The sequence below is a fragment of the Girardinichthys multiradiatus genome, chromosome 8 (genome assembly GCF_021462225.1).
Source record: "Girardinichthys multiradiatus isolate DD_20200921_A chromosome 8, DD_fGirMul_XY1, whole genome shotgun sequence".
Classification (NCBI taxonomy): domain Eukaryota; kingdom Metazoa; phylum Chordata; class Actinopteri; order Cyprinodontiformes; family Goodeidae; genus Girardinichthys; species Girardinichthys multiradiatus.
Window position 1 is genome coordinate 19,135,542 of NC_061801.1, and position 12,614 is coordinate 19,148,155.

The following is a 12,614-nucleotide window of genomic DNA, read 5'->3' on the forward strand; positions in this document are numbered from 1 at the left end:
AATGCACGCCACATTTTTCTGATTGTTGGTATAAAAAACTTTTAAAACCCCCTTTTTGTCTCAAGTTCAAAATGATGCACTAGTGTGTTTAACACACTGAAATCTGTGGTAACGTGACAGAGATGAATCTGCAAGGCCTTATACCATCAGACTTTCAGCTATAATATGTCTCCCCTGATGGGTTTTAAAATATTAAACAGTCAAACTTTAGAAAATGTATTTCTTTAACTGTTTTCATTCATTGCTGCAGTTGCTGCCTCAGTTCTAGGTTTTAAACGTCAAATATTCTAATTAGTACTAATATCTTTAGCTGTAACATAAAATTATTTAACTCAAAGAACTTGAACGCACATTTTAACCCTGTTAATATGAATTCAGTTTGGTCTTTGAACATTAAACTGAATGTTTGAAATCCTGTGTCATTTAGTAAGATTTAAAAGTAAGATTTAAGGTAACATTTAGAATGTCAGATTAAGTCATTTTAATACATGCTAGTTCGTCTAACACAGCAGCTCCAAAGCATGATGCTGCCACCACCATGCCTTAGGTCAAGACTCTTCCAAACATGCTTCTCAACACAGTGGTTAAATTGCTTAATGTTTGTATTGTCGGCCATTAAACCTGTCTCCAGAAGTCTTCTGATTGCCCATTTGGGAAGTTGTAAATTCCAGAATTAGACAATGTTGGGAAAAAAAAAAGCATTAATGTTTATTATTGTTTAGGTTATCAGGTAACATGAGCTTCATTGGTTTGAGGTCACTGTTTTACACAGCCATAGAACAGCAGCTTGACATTTACAAGGAAAGTCCCATCATTTCACAATTAAGTCAGTACTTTTACCTCTTTGTTTTTTTAAACAAGTGAGCAGATTAAATATTTCAGGTCTAAGAAGTTGGCTCTTGGTTTGTTTGTGACCAGATGGAGGGTATAGGAGTGCTAGATAAAATGTCCACGGAGAGCCCGGCTGGCTTTTATTTGCTCGTCCTTGGAGCTGATAACTCTCAGATTGCCTGTGTGAATGAACTGAGGTCCCTTAACCACACCAAACCGCATGCACCTACACGCACACTGCAGAGAGCGTGCAAGGCTCATTATTATCCTCAGACGAGGAGACAAAAGGCTCTGAAAGCAGTTTGGATAACGGCAAATAGGATGCATGTATTGTGTGGAAGAAAACCCGTAAATTTAGGAGTGTGTTGTTAAAAAAAAGACTGTAAAAAGAAATCATAAGTGCATCTAAGTATATTAAATTACTGAGTTAACAGATGTTTAGCATTATCCACAGAGTACACTAGATGTATTAGGATGGAAAAGTACAAATTATACATAAAAGGATTTTTTTAACAGTATTTTCTTTAATTTCTTGAAATTCCTTCTAAGAGACTCTTGGTCCTTTAAACATAAGAAATCTTAGTGCTTCAGAGGTGTACTTATTTTAGAAGCGTCTACGGGACTTTAATCTCATGCCAGCACATAAAAACTTCCAACCTAAATGTCACTTTTCCATTCTCTATGTCTTTGTTTTTATCTTAAAATAAAAATAAATCCTGTTTTGAAAACATGTAGTTTTTGAAGTTCAGACTTTGGGAACAAAAAAACTGTAGTTCTTTTAAACCCTCTTTAATCTTAATTGTATTTAAATAATCTGCTTAAATAATTTGCTTTTTAGAAACCATGATGAAAATAATTTTCTACAGGTGGTGCTGGATGACTGCAATGACTGACTGTAGAATTTCCATCCAATCTGTGCAATATACCAGTACCACTGGCTGCAAAACAGTCCTAGAGCATGATGCTGCCACTATTGACAGGTGCATTCATGAGATGAACTTTCATGATGCTTCATTTGCTCTGTCAACGGCCTAGATAGCCCTGGTCGTTTGCCTTTGTCCCATAGGACTATAAAACCATATCCCAGAAGGCATTTGGCCTGTCCCTGTGAGTAGCAGCAAATTTCAGTCGAGCTTGAAGATGTCAGTTTTGGAGCAGGGATTTCTGTTGTAGTCAGCACTGGAACAATGATCCCAAACACACATCAAACCTGGTTTGAGAATAGACAAAGTAAGTTAACATTAAGCTTATAAAATAAAAACAAGAGTGGTCAAATGTCCAGCTGGAATTAAATTGCCCTTTCCAGAGAAGAGGATTTTGCAATTAACTGAAACAAGACAGTATACGAAGTATCATTTTTATTTAAAGTTAAATGAACCACAAAGAGTTGCAGAAAGTAGTGGAATCATTAACAAAAATTATATTTCTCAGTATCCATTAAAAAAGAAAACTTGATTTAAAAAAAACAAACAGGTCAGTCAGAATTGAGAGATCGCCGGGGTAAGAAACATTCAAGAGGAAAGTATTAAGAAACAGCTCAAAACAGGATACGAACTTAAGAACATGAAGCATCATTTTCACTTTTGTTTCTACTGTAGCTGCAGCCCATATTTAGATTACGTCTGTTGCACCAGTAAGTGCTCTGAAAGGAAAGAAAAGAACCACATTCAAGTGAATGAAAAGACATACATCAGCTGACATGACCTCAGAGTTATCTATAAAGTGCCCTTTAGATTTAGTTGTGTTAGAAAAACAGGAGGGAAGAAAATAAAAAAAAGAAACATGTAAGAAACGTGCTGCTTATATTCAGCGGTAATCACAGCTTTCCACTCAAACATTTACTCACGCACTGCTTCATTTTAGTGTTGATCAGTAATACTTCTGTTAAATGTAATACATACATATATTTAGATCTTATGTAAGAACTTAACCCCCCCTCAAAAAACGATTTTACAGCATTATGAACAGCAACAGGCATGGGGAGTATTAAGGTAATCACAGAAACTTGCCACGATTTGACTTTTCCCTTCGTGACCTCGAGAGCGATTACATTTCCAAGTTGGTATGTATTCAAAAGCAAACACAACACAGTTTCATGCTGCTTTTAAAACACTACGGTAAAAACATCGTTTTCAAACACATTTGCTATCACCGTAACAGATGATATGAATTCTTCTCGTCACAGACTAACCAGATCTGAACTTCAAGCGTCATGTCGTATGCAGGCATTGAAATAGTGAAGAACATTGTTCATCAGTAAAAATACATAACATATTATCCTGCCAGTTATACAAACGATTAATTAAAGAAATTCTGTTGCATGACCACAAAATTATGTAAATATATATATAAAAAAAGGGAAATCATAGCGGAGGTCATGTCATGCGCCGTCAGTGGCTTAAAAAAGAAATTTTTTATTCTATAAAATCTGCAGCAGCGTTATCTGATCACATGACCCAGACAAGGCTCTACGGGGGGGTGTGTCTGATTTCCTGAAATGTGATTGGCTAGCATTCCTAAGGTAACCTGGTGTCTGGTTAAATATCTGTATAAGATCTAAGATCATAGCACCTCTGCAGCTTCTTAGGTGGAATAGTGCATGTAGGAGCCAGATTAAGACCATGCTAAGAGCTCTCCACTGAAAGGGACTTAAATGTTGAAATGCATCAGTATTTTCCAGCACTGCAGAGTTTCACAGGAAGGGGAATAAGGGGAAGAAATTGTGGATTGGGGATTTCCAGCTCTGGTTATTTTCCGCTTATGCCTGTAGATGAGACATTTCAGAAATGAGGCAGTGCATCGCTCCCTTTTCTCTCCCCAGCACCTTGTAGGGGTGACCCATCCCGCACTGAAAAGTTAGAAACATGTAGGCATATTGGCTCGACAAGTCGCTGTACAGTCTTAAAGCCACGGTGCAGTGGAGACGGCTCACAGTCAGGCATTACAGTACAACATGCTCGCACAAAAACTGCTACAGCGGCTGGTTTCACGTCCCTGTAGATGCAGTTTCTATTTCTTGCTATTGGATTCAGTCAGAAGGGGAGCTTTAGTCGACTCCCTCGAAGCCTTGAGCATTCTCCACCGCCATGAGGAGTTTCTCTCTCAGGTCCTCAAAGGATTCGTAGCTGGGCAGATCCAGGCGGTTAAAACTGAGAAGAAGAAGAAGGAGAAAATGACCAAAACTAATGGTAATGGAAAGAAAGTTTGAAAGAGAAACTAGTTCTGTGCAGACGTGGAGTACCATGTATGAGCTCTTGGCAACTTATCTGGTGTTCCCCACTGCTCAATTGTAAACAGCTGAGGACCATTAGAACCTAAACAAAAAGAAAAATAACATCATTAAGCACAAAATGTTGAAATGACATAATACCTGCTTCATATCTGGAGTTTCTTTCTCTCTCTCTGTGGTATCAGACGTGAAAGTCAACAAATTAAATTGGAAGTAAAATAAACATGCGTTATGCGATATGACTTGCAAAAAATCAACAATATTGTTTTGTCTCTCTGCTTTGGGTTCACGGCCAACAACAGACCCCAGAAAATGAAAACACTGTCCTGTTGCTGCAAAGAAATTTTATATGATGCATCATTTTTATCTCAACAAGAAAGTTTAGCGGAAAATGTTGCCTATGACCGATGGACCTTTGGAACTGTTATATTTCATACCGATGCTGCCGTATGCAGTTGTTTTGATTTGGGATTGATTCAAAAATATAATGAAATCAGTCTTCTGTATTTAAAAAAGGGGCAAGCAAGATATTCCTGCTCTGTTATTTACTCATAGCATTATGTGCACTCTTCTTTAATGGTGCAGGAATTTGAATTGCAGCTGAACACCGATATATATATATATATATATATATATATATATATATATATATATATATGTATATATAAATTAAATGAGGAAACTGAAATATATATTGAGATTTTTTGCCACACAGTTTTAGCCAGATATTCATCGCCAACAATATTTTTATAAAGGTTTAGCATTTTTTCCTCACTAAATATATTGAGTTAGCGGGTAAATCACATTATGTATCATGTTACAGTGATAGCAGTTGGATTGTTAGGTTACAAATAGGACTAATAACCATCAATAGAGAGATTCAAACTGGTTACCGGAGTTTCAAAACAAGCTTTGAATGAAGGACATAAATCTGAAGAGAATACATCACCATAAAGTTCAGCAAAGCCATTCATCGGTACCCGTGACGTTCCTGTAACAAACTGGAGGAGTCGGATTCTCTTCTCAGCATCCATCAACAGGACAACCTTATGAGAGAGGACACAAAAACTCTCTCAATGACAGATTCAATAATTTTTTAGTTCACTAAATACTTTATTGAAGTCTGTAACTTCACACTTTAAAAGGTTCACATTTGTTGTTCGTGTGTGAAAGATAATTTTTTGTTTTGGGGTCAACTTAATTTGGGTTTGACGGCCAAAGTTTAGGATATCAATGATGTCAAAGTGTCCTAATGACAACCAGAAAGCAACCGAACCAATTCAAACAGAAATGTGTTTGATGTGTGAGAGGACGCTAGCGCTCAAGTTAAGATAAAATCTGGGGCATGTAATACTTCAGGCTCTTTCATCAGAGCAAACAACTCTGTTCTTCCAAACAGACTTTGATCTGGCAGGTCGAACACACAGGAACATGACATGAACCGGCTTCATTATAACACTCTTCCAGGATGCTCACCTTCCCAGCAAGGTTTACAAAGAAGTGAGGAAACTGTATGATATTATGTTTATAATCTTTAAGAGAAGCTAGAAGAATCCGCTCTGCAAAACTAGCACCTTTCATCACAGTTAGTTATTTGTCTGTTGGTGTTAGTGACAGTAAATTGAAAATCTTTTTAGAAATTGGGTCCTAATAGCAAAAACAGGACCTTGCTAAATTATCTATGCCCCATGAACTTCTATGTTCAGGAATGTTTTATGCCTAAATGATTCATAGGTCAGAGTTAAGTGTGTAAACAATGACTAACCTCTGATGGTTAAAGTAAAAAAAAACAGGAAATGAGTTGTTTTTAAGCTGCTAATGTCTAATGTGCCTTCAGAGGCACATAAAGACAGTAACAAGGTCGGTCTTCTATCACCTAAAGAACATCTCCAGGATTAAAGGACTAATGTCTCAGCAGGACCTTGAAAAACTAATTCATGTGTTCATATTTAGTAGAATTGATTACTGCAACGGTGTCTTCACAGGTCTGCCTAAAACGTAGATCAAACAGCTGCAGTTGATCCAGAACGCTGCTGCCCGCGTCCTCACTAGAACTAAGAAAGTGGAGCACATCACCCTGGTTCTAAAGTCCCTACACTGGCTCCCTGTAGCTCAGAGAATAGAGTTTAAAATACTTCTGTTAGTTTATAAATCACTGAATGGCTTAGCACCAAAATACATTACAGACTTGTTGTCAGTGTATCAACCAACCAGACCTCTCAGGTCTTCTGGCTCAAATCTACTCTGCAGAACCAGAACCAGAACCAAACATGGAGAAGCAGCTTTTAGTTCTTATGCTCCACTAATCTGGAATAAACTCCCAGAAAACTGTAAAAGCACCAAAACCCTAAATTGCTTTAAATCAAGATTAAAAACCTATTTGTTTAGAGTGGCCTTTGACTGTACCATCTAAACATTGTTAGTTACGTTTTCAGTCAAGTTTTCCTTTCATTTTCTTATCCATCATTCTATTCTATTCCCTTTATTTTATTTTTATTTTTTTAAATTACCTCTGTTGTTTGATTTTCTGTTTGATTGTAATGTTTTTCCTTATGTACAGCGCCTTGAGTGCCTTGTTGCTGAAAAGCGCTATATAAATAAACTTGACTTGACTTAAAGAACAAAACAAAACTTTAAAACATCTGCGAAACTATTTCAAGATCATTTAACAAATGCAAAATAAATATATTTCAGGAAAGTCCCTGCTTATGTTGGCTAGACAAAACCGTATTCTGATCCTAATACAGTTGAGGAGGCCTGGCCAGTGTCCTGCCTGCAAAGCAAAACTGCACAACAAAAGTCATGTCTGAGTCTAATGCAAAAAAAATTTATTATATATGTTTAATGTTCAGTCCTAATTCAACCTAATTCAGTCCGAATAAATTCAAATAAAAAGGTAATTCAGCTAAATTCTGCCAGAAACAACAAAAAAGACAAAACAAAAATGGCTTCCGTTGATTCTAAACCAGTGGGAAATATCTATTAGCCCTTTAATCTCTTCAACTTTGTGTTTAAACATATTTCAGATAAAATGATCTGATCTAATCCTTTCTTTTAACAAACCTTCCAAAACCACTGTATCACCGGGTGGTTGGGACAGTAGCCGTTCTTGTAAACCGTGTGCTGTCTCCAGTCGTTAACGTCGACGTCGCCGAGGCCACACATGAGCAGCTTCAGAGGGGGAGCATGTGAGAAAACACAATAAATTTAAAGGCAGAAACACGTTTTATCTAAATATGTTAGACTGAAGGTTATCAACACAATAAATCAGTGACAATGACCAAGGTGTTGTCCCAAACAATAAAAAACTAAAATATGAATATTAAAGTTTTCCTTTGAAAACCCTTATATTAAAAAAATAACTCTTAAGTTTCATAGTTTTTACAGTAACAAATGATCAATTAAAAAACTGTTTTTCCATAACCAGGCAGGTGTCCATACCTCAAGTTCATTTTCATCAAAGATCTTGATCAAATCTATTGGAATGAGCTCAGTGAATCCCTGAAAATTAAACAAAATAAGTTACAACAAGGCAACCAAACAAAAACTAATATTTCAATTAGCTAAGAGAACCAGAAGAATAGAGTTAAAACGGTTTGTAGCTATGACCTATACTAAAAATCACAGCTGCACTGCCCCCATGTGGACATTTAAAATCACTGCACATGAGTACCTCCAAGAAGGCGTTCATCTGCTTCTGGACCCGGTTGACAAACCTCCACTGGATGACCAAGCTGAAAGACAGAAGATTATTAAAATGTGTTAGAAAATGAAACCTTAAATGCTGATCTTTTAAAAGAAAGAAGCACGAGTTAATTTCTCACTCAATGTATTCCTTCTTGTTCTCATTGGTGACCACCATGTCTGAACCGCTGGGCTTCAAGTCAACCTGATATGTCTGAGGAACAACACAGAAACAAGATGAAGGCTAAAATAGAGAAGCATTTATAAGTATGCTATTCAATGAACAGCAAAAATAAATGAATAAAATGCTATTTTGATGTCTTCTCACCTGTCCAAAGTTGTCCTCGTCGATACAAAATCTCAGGTCCAGCTCTGTGGGGTCATTCTCCAGAATCCACTTTAAGGAGTTATAGTATTCACTGTCCTGTGGGGATACATGCATGTGTGTCGGCCTTTTAACTGGCTTCCATCTATTAGCTCAGAGATTTTATTTTGAATGAATTGAGAAACACTCCAAACAAATAATAAACATTTCCCTTGAATGCAATAAATCAGTGGATGTGTCAGATTTACAGTAATGGTAAGAAAAAAGTACACCCCCTGTCAGTTCGGCCCTTCTGAAATTATTGAAATCAAAAAGAATCCTAGCTTTTCTTTAGCATGACTGTTTATCGCAGGGACAAAGTTAAGTAGTTTTGATCAGAATTGAGAGGTTTTTTTTAATGAACCAGGTCTTATAGAAGAAGAAGGTCCTACCACAGACTCCATGTCCTTAAGCGATATCTGTTTCCCCAGCATCATCTTATAAAATGGACGGATGAAAAAACCTGCAAAGACAGAAGGCAATGTTGTAATATACATCAGCATGTGTGGAGAAAAGCTTAAAACACAACAATGACCACACTGCCAATGGTTTTCACATGCTGGACCCATCAAAACATTTGAAATAAACAGAATCTGAGTCCCTCCTGATATCCATTTGTTGGTTTACCATCTATGATTTCTGTCCCTCAACCAGCTGTACAGCCACAGTTCACACAATTAATGCTTTTTAAGTCCCAGCTTATTATCATGTGCACAGCATGTAGAACTGTATTGCAGGCCAGGCACATTATTCTGGGGTAAGTAGCTGAAACAGTACTCGTTAAAGTTTACGACGTTCAAAGCAAGGCTTTTGGGTTTTACAACCCCTTTGAAAAATTTATGAGACAAGCTTTCTGTAAGTTTATCACTGCATGATTATCTGGAAGCACATTAAAATACACTATATTGCCTTAACACTCAAGCGTCTACCATTTGAACCTGAGTGACATCAGATTCCTAATCTAAAGGGGTTTAATATGATGTTGGCTCACGCCCTTTGCAGCTATAACAGCTTTAACTCTTTGTGGATTGATTTGCACTTTGTTGTTTGTGGGAATTTTTGACCCTTCTTCCCATAGCGTCTTTGTGAGCTCAAACACCGTTGGTAACAACATAACCACGCTCTAATTTATTCCAGGGGTGTCGTCTCAGGTGAAGGGCGGGACGCTGTTGAGGTAAGTCAAGTCCTTACACACCAGACTCACTGATCCGTGTCTTTTTGGACTTTGCTTTGAGCACTGGTGCTCAGTCCTATTGGAACAGGAAGGGGTTGAATCTAAACTGTTCCCACATTGGAGATATGAAAAAGTACAAAATCTCTTGATATGCTAAAGCATTAAGAGTTCATTCCTTGGAAGTAAGGAGCCAAGCCCAACTCCCAAACACTTGACAGCATCCTCCTGGAAGCTGCCAAACTCTAACTGATCCGTTGGATATCTGCCAGACATAGGCACAATTTATCAATCCAGAGAACATGTCTCCACTGCTCTAGAGTCCAGCGGCAGTCTGCTTTAGGCCACTCTTTGGATTGGACTTGGTGATGTAAGGCTCGGATGCAGCTGCCTGGCCATGAAAACCGATTCCATGAAGCTCTCTATGCTCTGTTCCTGAGCTAATCTGAATGCCGCATGAGGTCTGGAGGTATGCAGGTGTGTTCTCTACAGAAAGTCCTCTGCATATTATGTGCAGATTTGTACACTACCCATTTCAGCATCCATCGACCCTGCTCTATAACTTTACGTGACCTACCACTTCATGGCTGAGTTGCTGTCGCTCCCAGTCACTTCCACTTTGCTGTAACACAGTTGATGGTGGAACACATGGTTGAGAGGAAATTTGATGACTGGACTTATTACACAAGTGGCATCCTATCATGGTACCATGCTGGAAACCACTGAGCTCCTGAACGTGACCCAATTCTTTCACCGGTGTTTGTAGATTTAGTCTGCACATCCAGATGCTGAAGTTTACACACCTGTGGCCATGGACATGATTGGAACACCTGAATTCAATGGTTTGGATGGGTGGGTGAATACTTCTGCAATATAGTGTATGTTACAAACTGTCCAATCATTCAAACGTTAGCCTAGCACTTGAGAAAATTGCTCTGCATGGAAACATCACCAGAAGAGGGAGGAGTACAGGTCCTTCTCAAAATATTAGCATATTGTGATAAAGTTCATTATTTTCCATAATGTCATGATGAAAATTTAACATTCATATATTTTAGATTCATTGCACACTAACTGAAATATTTCAGGTCTTTTATTGTCTTAATACGGATGATTTTGGCATACAGCTCATGAAAACCCAAAATTCCTATCTCACAAAATTAGCATATTTCATCCGACCAATAAAAGAAAAGTGTTTTTACTACAAAAAACGTCAACCTTCAAATAATCATGTACAGTTATGCACTCAATACTTGGTCGGGAATCCTTTTGCAGAAATGACTGCTTCAATGCGGCGTGGCATGGAGGCAATCAGCCTGTGGCACTGCTGAGGTCTTATGGAGGCCCAGGATGCTTCGATAGCGGCCTTTAGCTCATCCAGAGTGTTGGGTCTTGAGTCTCTCAACGTTCTCTTCACAATATCCCACAGATTCTCTATGGGGTTCAGGTCAGGAGAGTTGGCAGGCCAATTGAGCACAGTGATACCATGGTCCGTAAACCATTTACCAGTGGTTTTGGCACTGTGAGCAGGTGCCAGGTCGTGCTGAAAAATGAAATCTTCATCTCCATAAAGCTTTTCAGCAGATGGAAGCCTTGATACAGCACTCTGGGAACAGCCTATTCGTTCAGAAATTTCTTTCTGTGTCTTACCCTCTTGCTTGAGGGTGTCAATAGTGGCCTTCTGGACAGCAGTCAGGTCGGCAGTCTTACCCATGATTGGGGTTTTGAGTGATGAACCAGGCTGGGAGTTTTAAAGGCCTCAGGAATCTTTTGCAGGTGTTTAGAGTTAACTCGTTGATTCAGATGATTAGGTTCATAGCTCGTTTAGAGACCCTTTTAATAATATGCTAATTTTGTGAGATAGGAATTTTGGGTTTTCATGAGCTGTATGCCAAAATCATCCGTATTAAGACAATAAAAGACCTGAAATATTTCAGTTAGTGTGCAATGAATCTAAAATATATGAATGTTAAATTTTCACCATTACATTATGGAAAATAATGAACTTTATCACAATATGCTAATATTTTGAGAAGGACCTGTATATCTGTATAATTCGAGGCAGCTTTGCATGCTTTAGGTTGTCAGATCATTATGGGGGCTTTTTGAACCTAATTAACCCCAATGTGGTGCAGCATCTTGAGCTTGATCTGCAGAAACTCCAGTTGGGACAAAGCATGCATCGCTGTCAAGAACAACAGAAACTGCAGTGCCCCCAATGCCATTTGTATTGAGTGTAATACCGATGAAATGTAGTGCGTTATTCAGTGCTGCTGGGCTCTCAAGCACTCACGAAGCCCCTATAGTCATATTCAATACATTAGAATATGTGTTCCTATACGACTCGTTTGTCAGATTAAAATACCTTTTGAAAATAACCTTTAAGCAGGTATTAAACATGCTTTTCATTAGGCACACATTTCTATATTGAAAATGTTTTTAAGTGGTCTGATTTAATTCTAATTCTAAATGTGTTTCATTTCCTGTTAGCAGAAAACCATCATAATTAACAAAAATAAAACATCTGTCTGTGTGTAATTAATCTATTTATGGTGTCTCACTTAGAGAATTGAGTTACTAAAATATGTGACCTTTTCAATAATTATAATTTATTGGATATGACCGTATATTAATTTAAATAAGGTATCAAACAAATTCCTAATTTGAACTTGCTCCTGTATCAGTGTCAAGAAAATCTTCTTTTTTTTTTTAAACATACAGAGGGTTTCGAATCAATAATTTTACCATCCAGCAGTTTTCCATGAAACACAGCCATTCCTGCCACACGGCCGATGAACTTGAAATAGGAAAGGTGATCCTCGTTGCAGAGGCCAGAGTTGGGATTGATCTGGAGAGTGTAGTTGTCCCTGGACAAAGACGAGCAGAGAAACATGTTTTTAAAAATAAAATCACATATTAAAACACACAGGCAGAGAATATGATGTTTTATGTTAATTTCCCCTTAATTAGAGAAAAGACAAATTCTTCTTTATCTAACAACTAATCAGACAGAAAACGTCAAGCTGATTTCTATTTGCTTTTCATTAAGCTGCTGCTCTGAGATGATGTTAAAAGCAGATTTGAAAAACAACCAAAAAGCTTTTAATTTAAAGCCTGGATGTTTTATTACACTTTTCTTTTCCAAGAACAGTTGGTTTTTACAGCCTCTTTGTTATTTAACTGCACTTGTGCACAAAAAAGGCAGAGCTGCGTCATTGCAGGATGATGATGGTGCCAAGAAAAGGAACAGAACATATGGCACTTTTATTATCATGTTTGTGGGAAGCATTTGCCTCAGGATGGCTTTTTGAATACGAGGAAAAGTTAATCATAGT

The 12,614-nt window shown here is 37.7% G+C and overlaps 1 protein-coding gene across 9 annotated transcripts in view; it reads right to left on the reverse strand.

The window, feature by feature from the left end:
• Positions 1 to 2,174: 2,174 nt before the first annotated feature.
• nedd4l (NEDD4 like E3 ubiquitin protein ligase) overlaps positions 2,175 to 12,614 on the reverse strand; it is a 55,246-nt gene continuing 44,806 nt past the window's right edge. For all 9 annotated transcript variants that reach the window (XM_047372335.1, XM_047372333.1, XM_047372332.1 and 6 more), the window contains 10 exons: positions 12,025 to 12,146; positions 8,501 to 8,571; positions 8,073 to 8,168; positions 7,885 to 7,958; positions 7,734 to 7,794; positions 7,502 to 7,561; positions 7,124 to 7,231; positions 5,010 to 5,106; positions 4,073 to 4,145; positions 2,175 to 3,980 (listed from right to left, as the gene is read on the reverse strand). In XM_047372335.1, the coding sequence (XP_047228291.1) occupies positions 3,878 to 3,980; positions 4,073 to 4,145; positions 5,010 to 5,106; positions 7,124 to 7,231; positions 7,502 to 7,561; positions 7,734 to 7,794; positions 7,885 to 7,958; positions 8,073 to 8,168; positions 8,501 to 8,571; positions 12,025 to 12,146 (865 nt within the window). In that variant the 3' untranslated portion in view covers positions 2,175 to 3,877. The remainder of the gene's footprint in view (positions 3,981 to 4,072; positions 4,146 to 5,009; positions 5,107 to 7,123; positions 7,232 to 7,501; positions 7,562 to 7,733; positions 7,795 to 7,884; positions 7,959 to 8,072; positions 8,169 to 8,500; positions 8,572 to 12,024; positions 12,147 to 12,614) is intronic.